Consider the following 22,492-nt stretch of genomic DNA (forward strand, 5'->3'; position numbering starts at 1 on the left):
TAGACATTGTTAAAAGCAAATTCAATTGATCTTAGCGCATTCTATTATGTGTGCTATTCTAGATCATATGAACTGTCATCTCAGTACTGCAGTTCATAGGATCGGGCCATGAGAGAAGGCAAGTCAGCTGAAATGAATCTGATTACTTTTTATAAAAGCAATTTCCCTAATCAATACATACTCGCTGCTACCCTATCGATTGTTTCACCACACAATCAAGATTCTTAATTTGTGTTTATGTAAGGGATTATGAGGTGATGTTGGATTCCATTATTCTCTTGTATGAAGACACTGCAGTGTATGATTTGCTTCGGTTTAAAGAACTAAACTTATTTCAAACAAAAATGAAATGTCTTTCATTAAATTTTTATGTTAGAATTTTCATGGCACATTAAGGGACGAGCTTCCAAGATTCAAGTATCATGCCATTTTGTACTACAACATTTCATCATTCCCACCTACCCCAGTTCAAAGCATGATAGACATGTCTGCTTATATGGCACTAACAATAAGTGAAACAGGACTTTAACAAGAATATTTAGTGTGGTCTAACTGAAGGAGAGGGACGCGGGTGGTGCTGTGGGTTAAACCACAGAGCCTAGGAATTGCTGATCAGAAGGTAGGCTGTTTGAATCCCTGCAACGGGGTGAGCTCCCGTTGTTCAGGCCCAGCTCCTGTCCACCTAGAAGTTCGAAAGCACATCAAAGTGCAAGTAGATAAATAGGGACCACTCTGGCGGGAAGGTAAACGGCGTTTCCGTGCGCTGCTCTGGTTTGCCAGAAGTGGCTTAGTCCGGCTGGCCACATGACCCGGAAGCTGTACGCCGGCTCCCTCGGCCAATAAAGCGAGATGAGCGCCGCAAACCCAAAGTCGGTCATGACTGGACCTAATGGTCAGGGGTCCCTTTACCTTAACTGAAGGAGAGGAGACCAAGACATACATGCAATAGCTGCATATTTCAATATGTTATCTATCTCAACTCTACTTTGGGAATGAGTAACTTTTTAAAAACATCCTTACAGCATGGGTATTCACTGTAGAATTCCAGCCTAATACTGGACTTAGTACACAAGCACACATCTCCATCCTCAATATGTTTTAATAGAACTGTATTAAAGTTCCATTATCAACATGCTGCAGAAATTCTTTAAAAGTTATAACTTTCACAGAACTATCGGAACTTGCCCTGTTGATGTGAAACATTCTGAGCCCCTATCACTGACAGGAAACAGCATAGACAGCAAAGAGGAGCCAACACTGTTGAGTTGAGAGGGCCAAGTGAGGATTTTTTAAAAGAAAAGGGGTGTCTGTTAAGGCACATGAACAAAATTTCACCACACAGTTGTTTAAAGTGGACCAAGTGGTTGAAAAGGACAGAGGTCCACATTATACCAAGGATCTAGGTCTTGGAACTGATATATTACCAAAGGTTGATGCCCAGCAGGACAAGAATCAAATAAAGTCTGGCTACAAAAGCCAGGAGTAGGATAAAGTATCACTAAAGTATCCATTACTGACGTGCTTTAAAAATGAAGGGATTATTAGCAGTCTTTTTAATGACTGGAACTTTCTAAGACTTCAAGAGCAAGTTTCCATTCAAGAAAGCGAGATGTGACCGATATTCCAATTTGTAAAGAATTACCTTCTCCTTAAGGGACGCGGATGGCGCTGTGGTCTAAACCACAGAGCCTAGGGCTTGCCGATCAGAAAGTCAGTGTTTCGAATCCCCACGACAGGGTGAGCTTCCGTTGTTTGGTCCCTGCTCCTGCCCATCTAGCAGTTTGAAAGCACGTCAAAGTGCAAGTAAGATAAATAGGTACCGCTTCGGCAGGAAGGTAAATGGCGTTTCCATGAGCTGCTCTGGTTCGCCAGAAGCAGCTCAGCCACATGACCCGGAAGCTGTCTGCGGACAAACGCCAGCTCCCTCAACCTATAGAGCGAGATAAGCGCGCAACCCCAGAGTCATCCGTGACTGGACCTAACGGTCAGGTTTACCTTTACCTTTTACTTTATCCTCATACTCTACTGTTCAGCTTCCCATCCAGCTGTCAGACTATTTTAAACCATAGACCTACATACTGCTGAATTGAATTGACAGAGCAGCATTAAAGGACTTGGACTGAGAAGCCTTAGAAATGGAGGAAGGACACAAATCATGTTTTCAGGGCTGCACTTCTTTTTACCTTAGGACACTGCTGCACAGGAAAACTAAGCATAAGGGTAAGGTAAAGCCCAGAAGCAAAACTGACGTAGCTCTGTACTTGTCTTGTATTTAAAGTCATTTTCTGGTAAAGCTGGGGAGAACTAGCTAGCTTGACGTCATCTGCTTATCACGGGATCAACAGATTTGGAATATTAGCATCAGGAAGTTACAGTGTTTCCTCTTGACTTGCAATAGGAGACTCCTTTCACTGCTATGGTGCACAAACCACGGCTAGAGCAGATTTAAAAGGAAGTGGGAAACTATATAAACTAATATAAAGAATAAATCTTTAATGATTTTATAGACAAGAGAGAGATTAATAACTTAAAAACAAAAATATCTGACATCATATCCCAGCTCCATAATTCAACTACCTCAAAAAGCAATTAAGGGATAGCATTTAAAAAGTTAATTAAAAACACTGCAAGCATGTCAGTCAAGTGTGCCCTTTGCACCTCGGTCCACTTAAACACATGTCACCTTGACCTGTAACACACCAATGCAACATTTTTGGTCAATATAAATCAAGTACACACTAATTTATTCGGCCAGTGTCCAAGTATCTGAATCAACATTAGAAATCTAACTAGTACTTGCTATTCTGTTATTGACAAAGGAGGCATATTTAAATGATAACAAGTGCTCATGGGTGTCATTTTGAAGTTAAATTGTTCCCCAAGGATATCTTTACAAAACGTCTACATTTAAAGGTCATTCACTGCCAAATTATGAACAACTGTTGCATTTTTAAGTAGAGGTTCAATAGTTTGGAGACCCACTCATCAATTTAAAGTGGCAATAAAAAGTTTAGCCGTTGACTGGTATTAACTGAGGAAAACAAATATCACCAACATCTTGTCAAGTACAGTGTCAATTTGACTTGCTTAAAAGGAAAAACGTACAAGGCGAGCCCACTGTCAAATGGTAAGCTTTGGAAGTCATGTTGCTGGCTCCCGACATAGCCAACAAGAGAAGGTCAAAATTGGTGCTGTATAACTGGGCAGCAAGGAGGAGAGGTCCAGCTTAGGAACATGGGAAGCTGCCATTGGTCCATTTAACTAAGTACTACAATGACAGGCTGCAGCTCTTCCAGAATTTCAGCAGCAGTCTTTTCTGGTCCTACATGGAGACACTGGAAATTGGACCTAGCACTATTTGCATACAAGTTTGCCAAATGAGCTACAACCCTAAATTTTACCTTCTCCCCAATATGCCAGTTTTGCATTTGGAGGGATTTTTCTTTCCTTATGGAGAAACATTCACTCATGTGAGTCCCCACTGAAGAGCAGGTCTAACCCAATGGTTTTTAATATTTAATCCACTACTGCCCACCAAGTATACAACATGAGCATCAAATGCCTGCTGAGCACAAGACCCTTGTGGCCGATATGAAGTTTGGTATTAGTAGACAGCTCTCAATGACCGGCACTATTCAGGCAGCCATTTCTTGCCAAGCAGATGAGTGGATAGCTCAGCTGTTTAGAATGTGGTGCTTATAATGCCAAGGTTTGCAGGTTCAATCCCCATGGGACAGCTGCATATTCCTGCATTGCAGGCAGTTAGACTTGATCAGTGTTTGCCAAATTTGGGTCTCCAGCTGGTTTTGGACTACAACTCCCATCATCCCTAGCTGGCAGGAACAGTGGTCAGGGATGATGGGAACTGTAGTCCAAACACAGCTGGAGACCCAACTTTGGGAAACACTAGACTGGATCGTCCTCAAGGTCCCTTCCAACTCTACAGTTCTATGATTCTATGACTGTGCTGAAGGCACATTTGACTAAATATAATGAGAGGAATGGCAGAAGCAGATTCTGCGCATGTACCTTTTACTGAGGTGAGTATTTAGCATTTAAACCCCATTGTCATGTGCTGCTTTATGTATATGGGGGATAGAGAGGTGTCTGGGATTTTATCCTCAGGGCAGGGGATGAGTAGTAGATCAAAACTTTCTTCTGCTGAATTTCAGATGGCATTTCAAGAGCAGTGAAGAAGCTGTCAAAAAAACCCCTAATGCTTACCTTTGCCTCCCCCAAAGCTCTGGATCCACCCCCCCCCCCGATTTGTAGATAGCAGCTCTACGCCCTCTGGGCAAGAACCACTGGTTTACACCCAGCGGCAACTAGACCCCAGTGTCAGATCACAAATTATATGAAGCAATATGGAATACAGAAGCACAAGAAACTCTTGCTTCCTGCTACAATGTGTGAAATGGGACTTGAGCATGACACTTGTAATAAGGTCAACGGTCATTGGAAACTCAAGGAACTGACTATGAAAAATGCTTATCCTGGCTTTACAAGTGTCAGATGCGGTTTTGGTTTCTCTGCTATATCTTAGGCAGCACTTTTGGGAAATATGCTAGCTCTTCCTTAAGACAGTTTCTTTCTTGCTCACTGCAGTAGCCAATATCATTTTAGAATATTATTCCAGCTAAACCAATAAACAAATTATATCAGGCTTATTTTCTTGAGATAAAATAGCAGGTGGTGAGACAGTCAAAACAGCTTTTTTTTTTTTAAAAAAAAAAGCATGCAATTGCCGCCCCACCGCAGCAGCTTCACTTACAATTGACAAGGATCTCTGTGCAACTTAGTTGATGCCATCCTTCTTTGAAAACTCCGAACATGAAAGCAGTTGGGAGAGCTCTGACACTTTTTGCAAGCTGAGAACCTGGTACTCAGAAGCTGTTGTATCGCAGCGAGTTTTTATCTCGCCTTACTTAAAAGAACTTAAACATGAGTTGAAAACCCATCCCAAGTCACAGAGATGTATTCTTCCCAAGTATGGAGCCGCTGCCAACGGGGCCAATAAGCATATTTGTTTAGCATACCTGAGCAGAAGCCCTCAACTTCACATAAGCCCTCTGCACATGCTCAAGGGGACATTATCGTTTCTCAGGGGCCAGAGTTTTGGCAAAGAAAAAGTGGCAATGCAACCAAACGACCCCAGGTACTTTGCTTCTGACCTGGCTGATGCCAATTCTACCAGTCTACAAGAAGGCTGATAGCCGAAGAATTGATGCTTTTGAATTATGGTGCTGTAGGAGACTCTTGAGAGTCCCATGGACTGCAAGAAGATCAAACCTCTCCATTCTGAAGGAAATCAGCCCTGAGTGCTCCCTGGAAGGACAGATCCTGAAGCTGAGGCTCCAATACTTTGGCCACCTCATGAGAAGAGAAGACTCCCTGGAAAAGACTGTGATGTTGGGAAAGATTGAGGGCACAAGAAGAAGGGGACGACAGAGGATGAGATGGTTGGTCAGTGTTCTCGAAGCTACCAGCATGAGTTTGACCAAACTGAGGGAGGCCGTGGAAGACAGCAGTGCCTGGCGTGTTCTGGTCCATGGGGTCACGAAGAGTCGGACACGACTAAACGACTAAACAACAACAGAAATGGCCTGTCCATTGAATGTCCAGTTCCCTGCGAGCAAACTCCATTAAATCAGGTTATCCCAAACTTGGGTCTCCAGTTGTTGTTGTTTTGGACTACAGTTCCCATCATCCCCCAGCCAGCAGGACCAGCGGTCAGGGATGATGGGAATTGTAGTTCCAAAACAGCCAGAGACCCAAGTTTGGGAAACCCTGCATGAAACAGTAGCCAACGCACCTGACTTGTTTTTCTCTCTTACCAACCGGCGTAGGGGGAACCTCACACCGAAGAGCTCTCGCCTTACTATTGCGGGTCTTTATCCAGCCTTGTAGCGCAGGACGCAAAACTGGGGGAATTTGGCTGGTGCTTAGAGGTGCGTCTCACAGCTTTTCCCGCACCACCCCCCTAGGGCGAATGGAATGCGCCATGAAAGCCTCACAGCGGCCCGAGCTGTACCAGCCCGCTCCTTAAAAGGGGGGGACGACGGAGGGTAAAGAAAGAGGAGGGAGAGTTTAACCTCGCCTTTTCCCGCCCACCACTCACCGTATAGCCCCTCTCCAACTCGCTCTCCTCATAGCGGAACGACGGGATGAAAACCTCCATGGTGCGGTCGCTGGTGCGCAAGAGCGCAGGCTCCGGTTATGGAAGCGCCTCCGGGACGGGGACGAGGGCGGGGGAATGGGAAAAGGGGCGGGGAGAGCGCGCGGCCGCGGGAAAGGGGCGGGGCGGGGGAGCAGGAGACCCTCCACGGCCCCGAGGAGCGCAAAGCCTGGCGGAAGGCGCCGTCGGCCAGCGCCAATCATGTGACTGGCAGGGACAGCCTTTTCCTATTTCTATGGGAACCGCCGATGCTCCCCACGTGATTCCTGGTGCAAGATGGCCCGGGAAAGGGGAGGGGGCCACGGGGAGAAAGAGGCAGCGGCCGCATCAGGAGGGTGATGTACAATGATGATTTCTACACACGAGGGGAGTTTCCCTTCGACAAAGTGTAGGATCGTGGGAACGAAAATAATGAATAGAGTTGGGGCATAACACAACTGATCCCACTGTTGTTGCTGTCGTATTATCATGGAGGAGCCGAATGATGTTCACAGATTTATCTGGGCAGCCAATTTTCAGGAGCACAGTCCACAGGCATTACGATTCACAGTGTCGAAGGCCTTAGGTCAATAAACACCATATGCAGAGATTCAACATCAACTTCGTTTGACTGGTCATGTTGTGCCTTCCAAAGCAACTACAGTGGTACCTCTGGATACGAACGGGATCTGTTCCGGAGCCCCGTTCGCATCTAGAAGCAAATGTAACTAGCGATGGCACGTCTGTGCGCGTCGCTTTTCACCGCTTCTGCGCATGTGCGTGACGTCATTTTGAGTGTATGCGCAAGCGGCGAAACCCAGAAGTAATGCGCTCCGTTACTTCTGGGTTGCTGCGGAGCGCAACTCGAACGCGCTCAACCCGAAGCACATTCAACCCGAGGTATGACTGTACTCTATTCCAAACTTAAAAATGGAAAGCGGCATGCTGGTGGTCAACAAAAGGTTTAAAGACTCTCAAGGCAAACCTAAAAAAATGTAGTATTAACACAGACAACTGGGAAACACTGGCCTGCGAGTGCTCCAATTGGAGAACAGCCTTTACCAAAGGTGTCATGGGCTTTGAAGACGCTCAAACTCAGGATGAAATGGAGAAACGTGCTAAGAGGAAGGCACGCTTGGCAAACCCTCACCATGATCAACTCCCGCCCAGAATCCTATGTCCCCACTGTGGAAGGATGTGTGGATCCAGAATTGGCCTCCACAGTCACGGACTCACTGTTAAGACCATGTTTATGGAAGACAATTTTACTCAGCTACGAGTGATCGCCAAAGAAGATACAATGATATACAATGAATTGCAAAAAAATTGTTTAAAACAACCTTTTCTAAAACAAACAAACCCAGAAGCTTTCCTTTTGGGAATTATAGGGCCAAAGCTGCCAAACTGCATAGAAATTTATTCATGTATGCAACTACAGCGGCAAGAAGGTTACTTGTCCAAAAATGGAAAGAAGTCGTCCCAGCAAAAGAAGAATGGATACAAAACCTTATGGACTATGCAGAAATGGCAAAACTTAGCGGAAAAATAAGAAATCAAGATAAACTTTTTTTAAAAGAATGGAAATGGTTTATTGAATATTTACAAGTAAACTGTAAACAGATTGGCAGGATTATTGTAATAACCCGCAGTTTGATAAGAGTATATATTTAAAGTAGATGAGTAAATAAGTAGATTAAGTTAATTTGGAATATGCAGGAAATATAAAAAATAAATCCAAGGAACCACAGAATGAGGGGGAAGGATGTCAAATTTTGAAATGTTAAAATGATTGTAAAATTATTGAAATGTATAAAACTGAAAATCGTAAGAAACCAGAAGCTTTTCTTTTAGGAATTGTAGGTGCCAAAAGTCCAAGTGGATGCAACTACTGGTGCGCGGATGCTATTGTAGCCCAGATATGGAAAGAAGGCACAGTCTCTACTAGAGAAGAATGACAGATTAAACTGATGGATTATGCAGAGATGGCAAAACAAACTGATGTTTGTTTGCTTGATGAATGTTTGTAAATTTAATTATTATTTTTTAAAAGGAGGATGTCCTCCCCTCTAGCGTTCTGGCACTGGTGGTGGCTCCAGGGAGAACACCTTGAGGGAAAATGGTAAATTAGCAGGATTGCAGTTAGTGCCAACTCAGAGCTCAAAAGCACTTAGCCCACAAGACAAACCTAAGAAAAGGTGGAGATGCACAAAGATCAGGGATAGATCAGTCAGCAGAGCATGAGAATCTGTCAGAAATGGTATCTTTATTTTTCTTCCATAGTGGTAAGCTTTCTTCAATGACAGTATTTACTTGTGGCCGTAAGAATGGTTACTTGCTTACCCTCCAACATTTCTCCAATGAAAATAGGGACATCCTATTCTATTATTATTATTACCCATCCATCTGATTGGGTTGCCTCAGCCACTCTGGGCAGCTTTCAACACACACACACACACACACACACACACACACACACACACACTCTCTCTCTCTCTCTCTCTCAAGTTAAACATTAAAAAAACTTCCCTACACTTGGCTGCCTTAAAGGTTGAATAGTTACTTATCTCCTTGGCTCAAGGGTCTCATGATTCCATACTCTACGATGAGAAGAGGGATGCCCTACCATACCCTCCAATGTTTATCTGATGAAAATAGCGACACCCTAAGGAAAAACAGGATATTATGGGATCAAATCAGAAACCGGGACAGCTGCTGTAAATCCAGGACTGCCCCTGGAAAACAGGGAGACTTGGAGGGGCTGTACTTGACCAAAAAACTGAACAAAACCTGACAACTAAATTTAAGGCTTTTTTTTTTTAAAAAAAAACTTTTAAAAAGTTATCCTCTCATTTCTCCATCTTCTTCTATGCCACTTATATAAAGGACATTATTGCACCTTATCAGAACACCCAGGTGTCCATCAATATATTTGTATTTGCAAGCTGCATATTCATGTAGCCATTGACAGAGACGAGGTAGCCTTTGTATTCCATTCCCCACTTCAGCTTCACCATCACTGGCTTCCCAGTCATCCCATTTAAGAAGGGCTTTGGGTTAAGAGGCAGACTCATAGCAACCCTGGGTTCAAGCCCCATGTTGGGGAAAAGATTGCTGCACTGCAGGGTTCTGGACGAGATGACCTTTGTGCTCCCTTTGAGCCCTTGCAATTCTATGAAGCACTTTTAGTAATTTTAGTGACCTTACCAATAAAGAGTACTGTGCTAGTGGAATTTAGTGGCTACGGTTCATTCTTGTATAAGCCTGAAGTTACAAGTGGAACGAGCCTTCTTTATTCGTGTCGCCTATAGGTGTCCCACAAGTAGTGGTTTTGAATTGTCCTCAACTCTTCAGGGTGAATTTTAAGCAAAATGAGAAAGGGGGCAGCTAAAGGAGAGAAGCGGGGAGTCAAGGGAAGCTGGGAAGATAGTAAAGCCGAGCAGTTTGCAGGTAAGATACAAGGTAGGTGGTGGAATGCTAGATGTAAACACGTTTTAATTTGCACTCCTCCTTAAGACTTTCAAACTGCTTGGCTTTTTGCAATGTGTCCTGCTTTTCTCTCTTTCCCCTCTCCACTTGGGTTAACATCCACCTTGAAGGGCAATTCTAGGTAACATACCTTTTAAACTAAAAATAATTGCCTTTCTGTGGATTCCACCCACCCTCATAGGTCAACATTTCCACCTATAGCTGTGATGTATGGGCTCACAACATGTGGATTAATTTCTCCACCATTCATCTTCCTCATTCTACCGTACTTGGATCTGTATGGGGAAAGTCTCATTAATGGACAGCTCAGACAGAGGTGCTGTAATTGACCACCACCTGATAGTACAAGTTGCTCTTGTTCATAACCATATAACTGTGATGCTGTTAAAAAGGTGTGCGTGTGTTCCTGTTACTTTTTCCCTGTTTGGACTCCAAGGAACCATAGTAGACAGTGCTTTGTTCTTGGAAACCAGATGCACGTCTTGCTATATGCCCTCAGTATACTGAAGGACGGGAATGAGCAGAGCTTACTATTTTGTATCCTGCAGTAGCAAAAGAAAGCCATAAAAACCCCCACAAAGGCCTTCCAAAAAGCAAACATGTACAGTACAGTGGAAAAAAGTGGAGGGCAAAATCACAGGGGAAATTATAGTAGGAAGTACTGAGCAGTACCGGGTGAATGGAGGTTTGGAAGTTGCTGCTCTTCAAAAAGATTCAGCTCAAAACTAAATTAGTTCAGGAATCTGTTTCATATGTTGCATTTCACATTCAGCGTCCAAAATCAAGTAGATGGGTATCAAATACATATATGCATATTATAGACATAGCTTCATGAGAGAGGTGTGCAGGGTAGGGTGGGGAAGATTTGAAATTATCCCATTTTTAAACAAGCAGTTTAAAAGAGCTGCAGAAATTTAGCATTAACCCCCCCCCCCCGATATAATGCTATGAATACTTTTGGTATTTTAATAAAATAATTGTAAATAGGATTGTTATGATTTCAGTTCCTGGTTTTGTTAATAAACTAAGCCCAACTGAAATGTATTTTTTCCCCTGGTGTTGTTGGGATATAGACAATTATGATCTCTGCAGACTGGAAAGAACATACAAGGGGTTGTATGCAAAGCTGACCATACAATTAAATTAATGGGCATTACTTAAAGTTAGGTGCATGGATTCCAGTGGATCTACTCCAACAAGAACTCAGTTGGCTAAAACCCAGCATTTTTTTTCCAAAACAGGAAACACCATTTCCTGCTGAGTAGAGAAATCTTAACATCCTCAAATGTTACTTTATCAACAATCTGTTAGTGTAACTATGCTCTTGGGTTCTTTTGCAAGCCCACAATTCCTCCAGAACTGAAACTCTGTTACTAGATGTTGGTTTGCAGGTTCTATTTTAGAGTGAAACATTTGTTACATTTAAGTCAAAGTCTGTAGATTTAGTACAGTCATACCTCGGGATAAATATGCTTCAGGATAAGTATTTTCGGGTTGTGCTCCGTGGCGACCCGGAAGTAATGGAGCGTGTTACTTCTGGGTTTTGCCACTCGCGCATGCGCAGACGGTCAAAATGACGTTACGCGCATGCGTGGAAGCGGCGAAAAAAGAAGCTTCTATTCAAGTGTAGTTGTTTAAGAAATCCATTTTTTAAAGAAGCTAGGCCATGTAAAAAAGTGTTCCTTGTTAGGAAAACTAACCCAAATTCTTCCCTGCCTAAATCTGCATAGATGCTACAACTACTGAGTGCCAAACACACTTAAACGAGCTAGGAAATGAAGAACAAAGTTAAGGATTAATGTTTCACAAGGTACATCCCTTTTATTACTGAAATCACAAAATCTTGATTATGTACAGGAATGTGTTATGTGAACATTAATAAATGCAATTTGTTTCATAAAGATCAGGTAGACAGAACATAGAGTAAAGAACAAAAATAACTTTCTGGCCTTGCATCGCACATTTTAGTGCAAGTATTAAGACACAATAGTGTTCAATTCAGCAAGTATTGCAGAATGTCATGCCACAGTCCACTTCAAAGAGGGTCAGGACATGCAGCTGTTAATAAAATGCTGTAGTATATAAAAAGCCACATGTTAAATTCAAAATATATAGTGGTTTATTTGGATAATTTTAAAGTGATTTTCACTATGGAATTTAGCTCAGTTGGGACAAACATCCAAAGAGTCTTCATATTTTGGAAGAGTCTTCTTCTTCTTAGGCAATGGCTTTGGCTTCAGGTAGGAATGCCTCCCAGTATTTTATCAGCTTGGGAAAAGAGGAGAAAGGAGTAAACATTTCAATTACTTACAAAATCATCACCAGTTGCTTTTCTGCATCTCAAATGGCAAGAAAGTCCTTCAGTATTATAGTATCACTTTCAGAAGCTTAGACGCTTTTCTTTTCATGCAACTATTATGTCAATAAAACTCTGAACTAGGCTGCTCCCTTCTTCCCCTAAAGAAAAATGAGTTCTTAAGGGTTATGGTACAAACACATCTGAAACCAAGTTTGCTTGTAAAATGTACACACCAGCTTTCATTTTAAGGGATACCCAATTTTTGCATTACTCATATGACCCAAGCCAACTTTTTAATCCAACTGTGCTGTGCTCCACTGACATTAGGAAATATATTTTTTAAAAAATGTCTTTCTCTCTAAAATAGAAATGCTATGACCAGCTTTATTGTTCAGAGTTGCAGAATATTTACATTACGTAAACTTATTAAAGAAACAAAAGTGCAATGTGATATTTGCCTCTACAAATAAGTTGCACAGAACACACTGAATTTCTCTGCCAGCTCCCTGCTGAATTAGTAATGTTTAATCAACCAAGTAAGAAAGACTAGAAGAGACAGACTTAAAGAGAAGCTCCTGAGCCACAGGGTGTGTGTGTGTGTGTGTGTGTGTGTGTGTGTGTGTGAAGTTCTTTTAATTTATTCATCCAGAGTTAGGAATGAAAACCCCACCAAATGAATTACAAACACTGATATCAAGTTTACCTGTTGTTGTGTTTGCACTAATGATTCCAAATACTTGATTATAACAGTTTTGAAGTCTCTCACGCGTTCTTTCTGTTAGCACACAAAACATAATTACATATAGAAGAAGTTAGCCAACATTTTTGCTCCGTCATGATTTTCTGAACGTTTACATTGTTTATTGATATAATGTATACGTGCCTCAAATCTTCCTACTTCTTTGCGTATTGTCTTGGAGATTTGTTCAAAATCCCTTTCTCCTTGTAGAACTTTTGTTTCCCACTGAAAGAGAACAGGCACAAACAAAGCTTAAATACGAAGCATTCAAAAGCTCCCTGCTTGATAACATTGGCCCAGCCTTTTACAGCAAGGGTGGCTAACTTTCTTCTGCCCAAGGGTCACATGCCATAAATGGGTGTGCCTAATATATGCATTACACACACACAGCAGACATGCAGGCACACAGCAGTCTCTCTCTCACCTCTCCTGGATGCATTCGGAAATGCTGCGTTTTCCTTTGTGCTCAAGATCCACTGTGATCTATGCAAAGCAAGAGGTAGCATTTCTCCCCATCACCCCTTCAGTGTTGGGGTGGGCTGGGCGAAAATGCAGCCTTTTACTCTAAAAAGCAGGCAGAGGGCTTAATTATGGCCCTGTGGTTCTTAGCACTAAGATCAGGATAAAGGATCAGAGGCTCTCTAAGGAACAGGTAGAACCAACCAGGAGATTAACAACAACAACAACAACAAAATCTCTTAAGGACTGGCAGGCCACTTCCTGTGCTTTGGGCAGGTCAGATGCAGGCTGTGTGATAGCCACACATCCTTTGCAGGGGTCAGCAAACTTTTTCAGCAGGGGGCTGGACTATATTTTTTGGGGGGAAATGAACGAATTCCTATGCCCCACAAATAACCCAAAGACGCATTTTAAATAAAAGCACACTTTCTACTCATGTAAAAACACCAGGCAGGCCCCACAAATAACCCAGAGATGCATTTTTAAATAAAAGGACACATTCTACTCATGTAAAAACATGCTGATTCCTGGAATGTCCGTGGGCCGTATTTAGAAGGCGATTGGGCCGGATCCGGCCCCCGGGCCTTAGTTTGCCTACCCATGCTTTACAGGGTTGTTTAAGGATTACTAATAATTACACATGAAGCACTTTTGTTCACCATTAAACATTTAATAAATGCCACAAGAGTCTACTGTGAGGACTGCCAACAGATATGCCCTCTAATGATAAACCCACTATAGTTCAGTTGAGTCTGTAGACTATAACAGGCATTGCATTGCTACTGCTTATTCACCGTGTATTCTAGCTCAAGACTAATAGTACCATTTGGTCCCAATGCTTGAAGTTCAGGATAAGCTGTAAAAATGACAATACTAATTGAAGGAGACATGTGTATGTACTGAACTGTAGTGTCTATAGGCTGGAGAAAGTTGGCCGCCTTTATAATGCTCCTCTCATAATACTCTTGGCTATTGTTAGAGGCTTTGGGTTTAAGAACACTTAAAAGTGAACTGTAACAGGTTTTATTTTAAGACACTAACTGAAGCCCAGGAATCAGCTGTCAGATCCAATTGCTTCCCTATGAAAACAAGCCAAGAGTACACAGCAGAAGTTCAGAAATATCTATTACGGTGTGAGGAGCAAAGGAAAACTCTGCCTTTCTCCAAAGGTCCCTAGAAAAGGCACCAATGAGCAGAAATAAGGTTACAGCACAAAATATGCTGAGCAGTAAATTACTAATGGAAATTAAAAGGGTTTAATTGTGAAGCAACCAATAGTAACTTGGGCATACACAGTTAACCCCAAAATGTAAGAAGATTTAACTTTCAAAACTCTTTACCCCTGTCAGATCAAATTTACACCAAGCACAAATGTGTAGAGTCACAGAAATAGAATTAATCTGGTGGCAGACACCCTAGGCTAGGGTTTCCCAAGCCTGGGTCTCCAGCCATAGAAGCCAGCTCCTACGGGCCAAGGGATCTCCCCCACAATAAAATATTTGAGGGGATCCCCCCCCCAAGTTGATGAGCATGGCCATTCAAATGGTGTTCATGCACTGCTCCATGTGATCAATTATGTGACACAGGGCTTACCTGCCCCCCCCCCCCGCAATATTTTATTCAAGTTGGCATCCCCATCTCCAGTTGCTTCTGGAGTACAATTCCCATCATCCCTGACCACTGGTCCTCCTAGCTAGGGGTGATGGGAGTTGTAGTCCAAAAACCCAAGTTTGGGAAACCCTGTCCTGGAACCTGCAATTCTCAACCTGGTGCCCACAGCTCGTATACTCTGAGCATTGGCCATACTGGCTGAGTCTGATGTGAATTGCCGTTCAGAACTGCAAAAAGGCGCCAAGATAGGGGACGCTGTCCTAAGACGTAGGTCTCCCACAACCTGGTGCCCTTCAGATTTTTTGAATTGCAGCTCAGACTGCACACAGCTAGCTTAAGGTTTATGATGTATTAGTGGTTCCGTGAAGCTGCCCTTTAATATTAAACATCCATATTTAATACTTCATTTTTTCAGTTTACACACAAATATATTTGGCAGTGGGACACTTTGCTTGTAACGGTAAGGCAAACTATGGTTTAGTGCACACCAGCAAGCGTGTGGGCTACTGGAGAAAAGACTGTGGCTGCTTTGCTTCTCCTCCTGACATTCTGCTGCTGCCAGTGTTCAAAACTTCCATTGTTCTAGGCGTATTTTGCGACAGGAAATTTCATTAGCACAAGCAGTTTCTGAGCTCTGGGCGCAGTACTGAACCTAAGATTTCTGATTAAAACTGAAGAGTAGAAGGAAAGGAGGACCTTTTCCTGCCTCCCCACTTCCAGCTCCTCTCTGAAGACTGCAGAAGAGACCTTCTTAATAATAGTAGGGGGTGGGCAGGGGAAGGACTACTAGACCATGTGAAAAGTGAACATAATATTTTAGCTGCAGTTCATTCATTTTCAGCTCTGTACTCTTGTTACAAAAAAGTAAGCCTAGACATTCTGTTGTTGTGCCCATAACCTAGGTTTAAGGTGCCATTTAGCTCCTAGCTTTCATATCTCAGTTTCTCACACTGGCTGCTGCACTGCACTGCACTAACCCATGGTTCTACTTGCATGCTGTCCAAATTTGGGTCCATGGTTTAGTTCTCTAGATAGAAGCAAACTTAAAACTGTAACCATGGTTTTCAGAGCTAAACCGTAAGCCTTGGGTTCAGATGGCACACTAAGCCAAACCATAGCTAAGCAAAGCAGAACAACTTGAGGAGCAAAGCAGCCATGAATTCCTCTCTGGGAGCCCACACATTCCCACTAAGCCATGATTCTTAGTTCATGTGCATTAAGACATGGAATTGTTTAGTGTCACATGCAGAAGAGGTCATCGTCCACCCTACAAAGAGTCATTTCCAACAGAGAGAATTCCACCAGAAGAATAAAGATGGACTGAGCTATGTGGATATTGCAATGAGCATGTCAAACTGGCCATACAAAGCTTCCATCACAAAAGCCACAATGGAAGGCTTTCCAAACACATGCAGGCAACAGCAGTGTGATAGCAACTTTATACAAGGAACTCACAACATGAATGCAACTTTTACCACCAAAGACCTTTAGAAGAGAACTTAACTGCGATCAGACTTAGCAATCTGATTCTGCACACTTAGAAATAATCTTTAGTATTAAAAAGGGGATTAGGCACCAATTCACAAGTCATTAGCACGTCAAGTTCACTTCAGGTTTAAGCTCCTAGTGCTCCAAGCAGCAGTCATGTACAGAATATGTTGTGTAGGATTGCAACGGCATGCAACAAACTGCTAGCGCAAACAGCAGCCAGTATAAGAGGGCTTAACAAGAGTTCAAAGCTGCACCATGCTCATATTTGATTTTCACCCTATGTGGCTAAAGGGTGCTTATACACCAAATCTCCTTTTATGGGAACCGAATCTAAATCTATGTAATGGGATTTTGTGGGCATTCGCCCTACTAAACAATCAGGAGTTTGTGCTCCCTTCCTCATCCCTAGCTTAAATAAGGCTACTGGAAGTGGCAGACTTTGGGCTCTCAAATTTCAGTGGTGCTCTGTCCAATGCTAAAATTTGTGGTCCCCCTCACCCCAATACCTCTTGCACTGCATTCCAGAGCATTTTTATGGCACCCCCTGCAGCACTGCACCCAGGGCAGCCGAACCAGTCACGCTCCCATAAAACCACCTCCGGGGCCAATAAGTCGTGCTTGAATCCATGTAAAGCAGAAGTCCTTTGGGACTGGAAACTTTGGGACTGGAAACTTTGGCTATTCTGCACTGAGTTGCACTATCCTGAAAGGTGCAAGGACATAGTCTAGAAATGGTCTTTAACTCCCCTTTGTCACTGGAGGCCCCAGTAACCCCAGTGGCTTGGACTGCCTTGTGCCAGCTTCTGCTTATATATCAGCTACAACCATTCCTTGACCTAGATAGCTTTGCCACTGCAACTTATGCACTGCTAATCTCAAGAATGGGCTGCTGTAATGTTATTTATGAGGGGCTGACCTTAAGGCTGGTCAGAAAGCTGCAGATAGTGCAGAATATAGCAGCTGCTATGATGCTAACTGGGACGCGGGTGGCGCTGTGGGTTAAACCACAGAGCCTAGGGCTTGCCGATCAGAAGGTCGGTGGTTCGAATCCCCGTGGTAGGGTGAGCTCCTGTTGCTCGGTCCCTGCTCCTGCCCACCTAGCAGTTCGAAAGCATGAAGTGCAAGTAGATAAATAGGTACCGCTCCAGCGGGAAGGTAAACGGCGTTTCTGTGCGCTGCTCTGGTTTTGCCAGAAGCAGCTTAGTCATGCTGGCCACATGACCCGGAAGCTGTACGCCGGCTCCCTTCGCCAATAAAGCGAGATGAGCGCCGCAACCCCAGAGTCGTCCGCGACTGGACCTAACGGTCAGGGGTCCCTTTACCTACCTTTATGATGCTAACTGGGGCACACTATTACACAAACATTACACCACTCTTAAAAAGAGCTGTCCTGGTTACCTGACCAGGTTTAAGGTTTTAGTCAAAGCCCTAAATAACTTGAGCCCAGCTACCCACAGGAGCACCAACCACACTACCCTGGACCAATAAGTAGGAATGTCTGATGAGTCCCTCCTGGCAATGCCACAACCTGCAGAGATTTGTCTCATGGCGATGATGGAAGGACCTTTTCAGTTGTGGCTCCTTTCTATGGAAATGCCTCCCTTCTAGTCTAAGGCAAGAGTATCAGTGTGTTGTTGTCATTGCTTGTAAGAGTGTTCTGATCTACCAGCTGCTATTTTATCTTGTACTGCATATTTTATTTTTATTTTATATTTATTTTCCTTATTATTTATCACCTTGCTATTTCAAATGAAAGGTACTAGAGAAACACGTAAATACTTTTAAATATATATCAGTATTAACATTAAACCCTGTTAAACCATTGCCCCTCATTAACCATAATTTGCAAACTGTTTCAAACTCTCCCTTCAGTGGGAAAACCTGACAAGTGTTAACTTGCCAAACTCTGTATCAATGTTATACTTAGTTGCAATTAAGATAGCAGAAAGCAGGCATGATCAAAGAGCCCATTCTCAATTATGTAGCCACAGGTAAACAATCAGGAATGCTGTAACTGTCCTTGTCTATACAGAACTACTGCATAGTCGGAAAAGCTACCATTCTGACCCACAGGACTCTCAGCTGAAGAGAATGAACTATTTTGCTGTTTCATAAATGGAGAACTTGCATATTCTTATACTGTGATTAGTTGCATTCCTTATGCAACTTATGAAGCAGCCAGAACAGGAAAAAGAAGCATGGAAATAAGTTATCCTACCTCTTCGATTTCCTTAGTGAAGCATAACAGAAAAAGTGCAGAGATTATGATAACTTCAAAATGTTTTGACAGTTTTACTGAAGTTATACCATACATATATAAAAGGTATATATATATATATGGATGGAAGTGTTCCATCAGTAAGTAAAAACATTACCTATTCATCATGATTTTGCAGGATTATGTGTTTTGGAAGTACGTACTTGACTGCATTAGCAGAGAAGCAACTGACCTTTGTCTCAATATATATATTTATTTCAAATAAATGGAAGTCTCCCACTCACTTTGTAAAACATCAGAATGAAGGCATGTTTCAGAATCCATAGAAGCCTAACTTAAGCATGAAACTATTGAACCATTTGCTGCTCTGATAATGGAACACACAAGCAATGATTAAAATTAATTAAAAAATAATGCACTCAAAGCCAATGAATGGAGGGGAAAACCACAGCCTTACATAGGAAAAGCACTGCATTCCAAAATTTACCTCTTTGATTTCATCTTTCGCTTGCTGCAACTTGTCAGGCTTGTTGGCGAGCTGAAGTTTAGCTTCAGCCTCTCGTTTTTTCTGTAACATGACCTGAGCGTCCTGCCATTTCTGCCAGCATTTCATTCGATGATCAAACACTCCCTGTAAGCAATAGTGTTGACAATTGAAAAGTGATGAGTCTTTACAAAATCTTAGACTTAAACAGGTAAACATCCTGTCAATATTTAAACTGTGCTTTGGCCATCATCTACCTCTCATATTAAAGCCATCAATATAGAAAAATCTCAAGAATCTCAGCAGGTAAAAGTTTGATTCACACGCCACATTAGTTTTTAAACAGTATGAGACCATTCGATAAAAATCCAGTCTAAAAAACCAGGCAGAGGACCTTCTTGGTAGTGGCACCCGCCCAATGGAATGCCCTCCCAACAGATGTCAAGGAGATAAACAGCCATATGACAGTCAGAAGACATCTGATGACAGCCCTGTATAAGAAAGTTTTGAATGTTTGATGTTTGACTTTGCTTTTATTTTTTGTTGGAAGCCTCCCAGGGGGTCTGGGGCAACACAGTCATATGGGCGGGGTACAAACAAGAAAGTTATTATTACCTTTACCTATTATTATTATAATTTGAACTTTGACCCATTCGTTTTGATGTCTACAAATGTTAAAATTTCGTTCATCTTGTATTCAAAGGACTGTGTAAAAAGCTGTAGTGCTCTTCCAATATAATGACAAATAGGGGCTTTAGGATTATAGCCTTAGTTGAGATCTCAGATGTGAATTAATCCCCTATGTCAACAGCTGAATGTGTATTAATCCCGTATGTCAACAGCTGGGTGTGGCATGTAGTATCTTCTCTCCATCAGCAGAGCAAAGTGCCACTAGCAGGGTTCTACCAGCAATAGCCATGATGAAACGCCCTGAAATAGGAATGGAGATAGGATGCTGGAGGCTTCAAATCCACTGCAGCCCAAGTCCCATGGAGCCAATCATGGGGGCAACCTCAGCTACATCAGTCTTGAGAAGGGAAAAAAAGAGAAATCCAACTTCTCGTCTGGCTGCTGGAACTGGCAGGGCTTCAGATGCAGTAGAGGATCTGCAGCTCTAGTTTCTTGATAGGATTGTTCTCTTAAACCCAGCACTTGGAAGTATTTTACAATTAATGTAACAAGATGGATGTTGAGGGGAAACTGTCCCTGAAGAACCTAGAACAGTGTTTCCCAAACTTGGGTCTCCAGCTTGGGTCCCATCATCCCTAAGCTAGCAAGACCAGTGGTCAAAAATGATTGGAACTGTGGTCCAAAAACAGCTGGAGACCCAAGTTTGGGAAACACTGGCTGAGAATGAGCACAACCTAGTCAAATCCACAGAACATTTCTAACTACGGATGGGAAACTTTTGACCTTCCAGATGTTGCTGAACCATAGTTCTCATCAGCCTCAGCCAGTGTGTCCAGATGTTTAGAGACTACAATTCCCATCATCCCTGACCACTGGTCCTGGTAGCTACGGATCATGGGAGTTGTAGGCCAAAAACATCTGGAGGGCTGAGGTTAAGGAAGCCTGATCTAGAGGGCCACAGGTTACCCATTCCAGCTACAGACATTACTTTCTGTTACAGCATGCCATCCTGCACACGTTTATACAGTGGTACCTCGGGTTACATATGCTTCAGGTTACATATGCTTCAGGTTACAGACTCCGCTAACCCAGAAATAGTACCCCGGGTTAAGAACTTTGCTTCAGGATGAGAACAGAAATTGTATGGCAGCGGCTCAGCAGCAGGCCCCATTAGCTAAAGTGGTGCTTCAGGTTAAGAAAGGACCTCCGGAACGAATTAAGTACTTTACCCGAGGTACCAATGTACTGTGCAAACACTATAACCTTCAATGCAAATATTGTCTTGCAAGGTCATTAAGTAGTTTTTAAACCGGGCTTACTTTTACTGCACCAATAAGGCGAACATAGTCACTGAGCAACTCAGAGAACACATAGAAGTCAGCAAAAGCTTGTTCTTGATGCAGCTGATCAATTTTTTCTTCAACTTCAGCAAGCTGAGACAAAGCTCTTGATAAAGCAGTGTGGTCTTCTGAGTTCCCTAGCATGGCAGCACTTTTAGCAAAGGCAGCTGTGTTGGCTGAAAGTTCTGAAAGAAGAATCCGTCTAGAGTTGATGTCAGCTGTCACAATGTGAGTCACAAAATGCAAGTCCTTTAAATGCTACTTTGCATACAATGGCATTTTGGTGTACAGAGATAGAACAATTGGCTTGAGGGGGAAAGCTCAACAGAGCAAAGAAAAAGCTTGCTTCAAAGTAATTCAGCTTAATAGAAATTAACATTCATAAACTTTGCTGTGTACTAGAAGATAGTTTTGACAAAAGAAAGGATTTCTGTTGCCAACAGTTGTTAAAGAAGTCATTTTTTTAAAAAAAAAAAACACCTGCCACTTTCTGCAAGTCTGTGACCTCATATAACTGACATTGTGTAAAATTTCATAATCTTTAAGAATAAGCATGCTTAAAATGATATCTGACTAATACAAAAATTTAAAGTTAACACTCTGCCTTAAAAAACCCCAGGATAACCTATTTCTCATTGCAAGAAGAAAGTGGGGAGAGATATCTTGCTAGAAATCAAACACTTGAGAGGTGACCTATTGTGTCATTTATACTGCAGCATGTAAACACAATTTATAACTGCCAGACACCATGTACATTTATGCACAATCCAACTTGTGATATGCAGTTAAGTCTACTGACTTTAAGTTAGCCCAATGCTTAACTCTGATAGAAATCAATTTAGTTGCAAACTGGTATGTTTGTGTTTTATAAACCTATACAGTTTATATCCAACCAAGATATACTCAGATTTGACCCACTGAAATGTATGGACTTTGATTCAATGCATCTACTCTGATTCTGACTAACGTATCTCCCATAAATGAGCATGCATTGTTCAGGAAATGTGGATTAGGCAATGAAAAAAAGCATAAATTGATGACACAAATAAGTTCTTTTGTTACTTAAATGGACTCCAGTGTGTAAGCTTCCCTAAGTCCCCTAAGTTATGGTGTGTAAGCTCCCCTAAATTCTAGAGCGACTTTTTTTTAAAAGGTAAACTGAACATGGCTCCACATGTGTTATTTTGGAAGAAAACAATGTTAGGCTTATGAGACTGGGAAACATATTTGCACTGGGCCTTTATATCATTTATTCCAGAGAAGAAAACGGGTGGGCTGCAGTGGGAAAAGGAGACTTGCATAAGTGAATGCAGAAGCAAGTACCCATTATACTTCCTAAAGTAACTAGCTTAGAATTCTGCCACCCCCCGACCTATAATCCCTTCCCCTCTCGTCCCTATAATTCAGTTCCCTCTTGCCACATCACATCAGCCTCATATAGTTAACAGCCTTGTTTCTCCATCTACTGCTTCAACCATTACAAGAGAGCTCAGTTTCGGCACACTAGAAAAGATTGTGCCAGTTCATGGTCCTACGGTTAGTATATAAACCCTGGAACAGCTTGAAACCAGCTTACATGAG

The 22,492-nt window shown here is 42.4% G+C and overlaps 2 protein-coding genes and 1 pseudogene across 5 annotated transcripts in view; all 3 read right to left on the minus strand.

Moving 5' to 3' along the window:
* The window catches only part of SNX24 (sorting nexin 24), a 74,930-nt gene extending 68,578 nt beyond the window's left edge, over positions 1 to 6,352 (minus strand). The window contains exon 1 of one of the 2 annotated variants that reach the window (XM_028748724.2): positions 6,119 to 6,352. In XM_028748724.2, coding sequence (XP_028604557.2) covers positions 6,119 to 6,178 — 60 coding nt within the window. In that variant the 5' untranslated portion in view covers positions 6,179 to 6,352. The remainder of the gene's footprint in view (positions 1 to 6,118) is intronic. The other variant, XM_077936103.1, reaches the window with a different exon arrangement.
* A 2,307-nt stretch (positions 6,353 to 8,659) lies between these two features.
* On the minus strand, positions 8,660 to 11,279 carry LOC114606594 (small nuclear ribonucleoprotein F pseudogene; annotated as a pseudogene).
* Positions 11,280 to 11,435: 156 nt separating this feature from the next.
* The window catches only part of SNX2 (sorting nexin 2), a 29,153-nt gene continuing 18,096 nt past the window's right edge, over positions 11,436 to 22,492 (minus strand). For all 3 annotated transcript variants that reach the window (XM_077936100.1, XM_028748600.2, XM_077936102.1), the window contains 5 exons: positions 20,891 to 21,096; positions 18,945 to 19,088; positions 12,823 to 12,903; positions 12,643 to 12,714; positions 11,436 to 11,908 (listed from right to left, as the gene is read on the minus strand). In XM_077936100.1, coding sequence (XP_077792226.1) covers positions 11,858 to 11,908; positions 12,643 to 12,714; positions 12,823 to 12,903; positions 18,945 to 19,088; positions 20,891 to 21,096 — 554 coding nt within the window. In that variant the 3' untranslated portion in view covers positions 11,436 to 11,857. The remainder of the gene's footprint in view (positions 11,909 to 12,642; positions 12,715 to 12,822; positions 12,904 to 18,944; positions 19,089 to 20,890; positions 21,097 to 22,492) is intronic.

The sequence above is a fragment of the Podarcis muralis genome, chromosome 11 (assembly GCF_964188315.1).
Source record: "Podarcis muralis chromosome 11, rPodMur119.hap1.1, whole genome shotgun sequence".
Lineage (NCBI taxonomy): Eukaryota > Metazoa > Chordata > Lepidosauria > Squamata > Lacertidae > Podarcis > Podarcis muralis.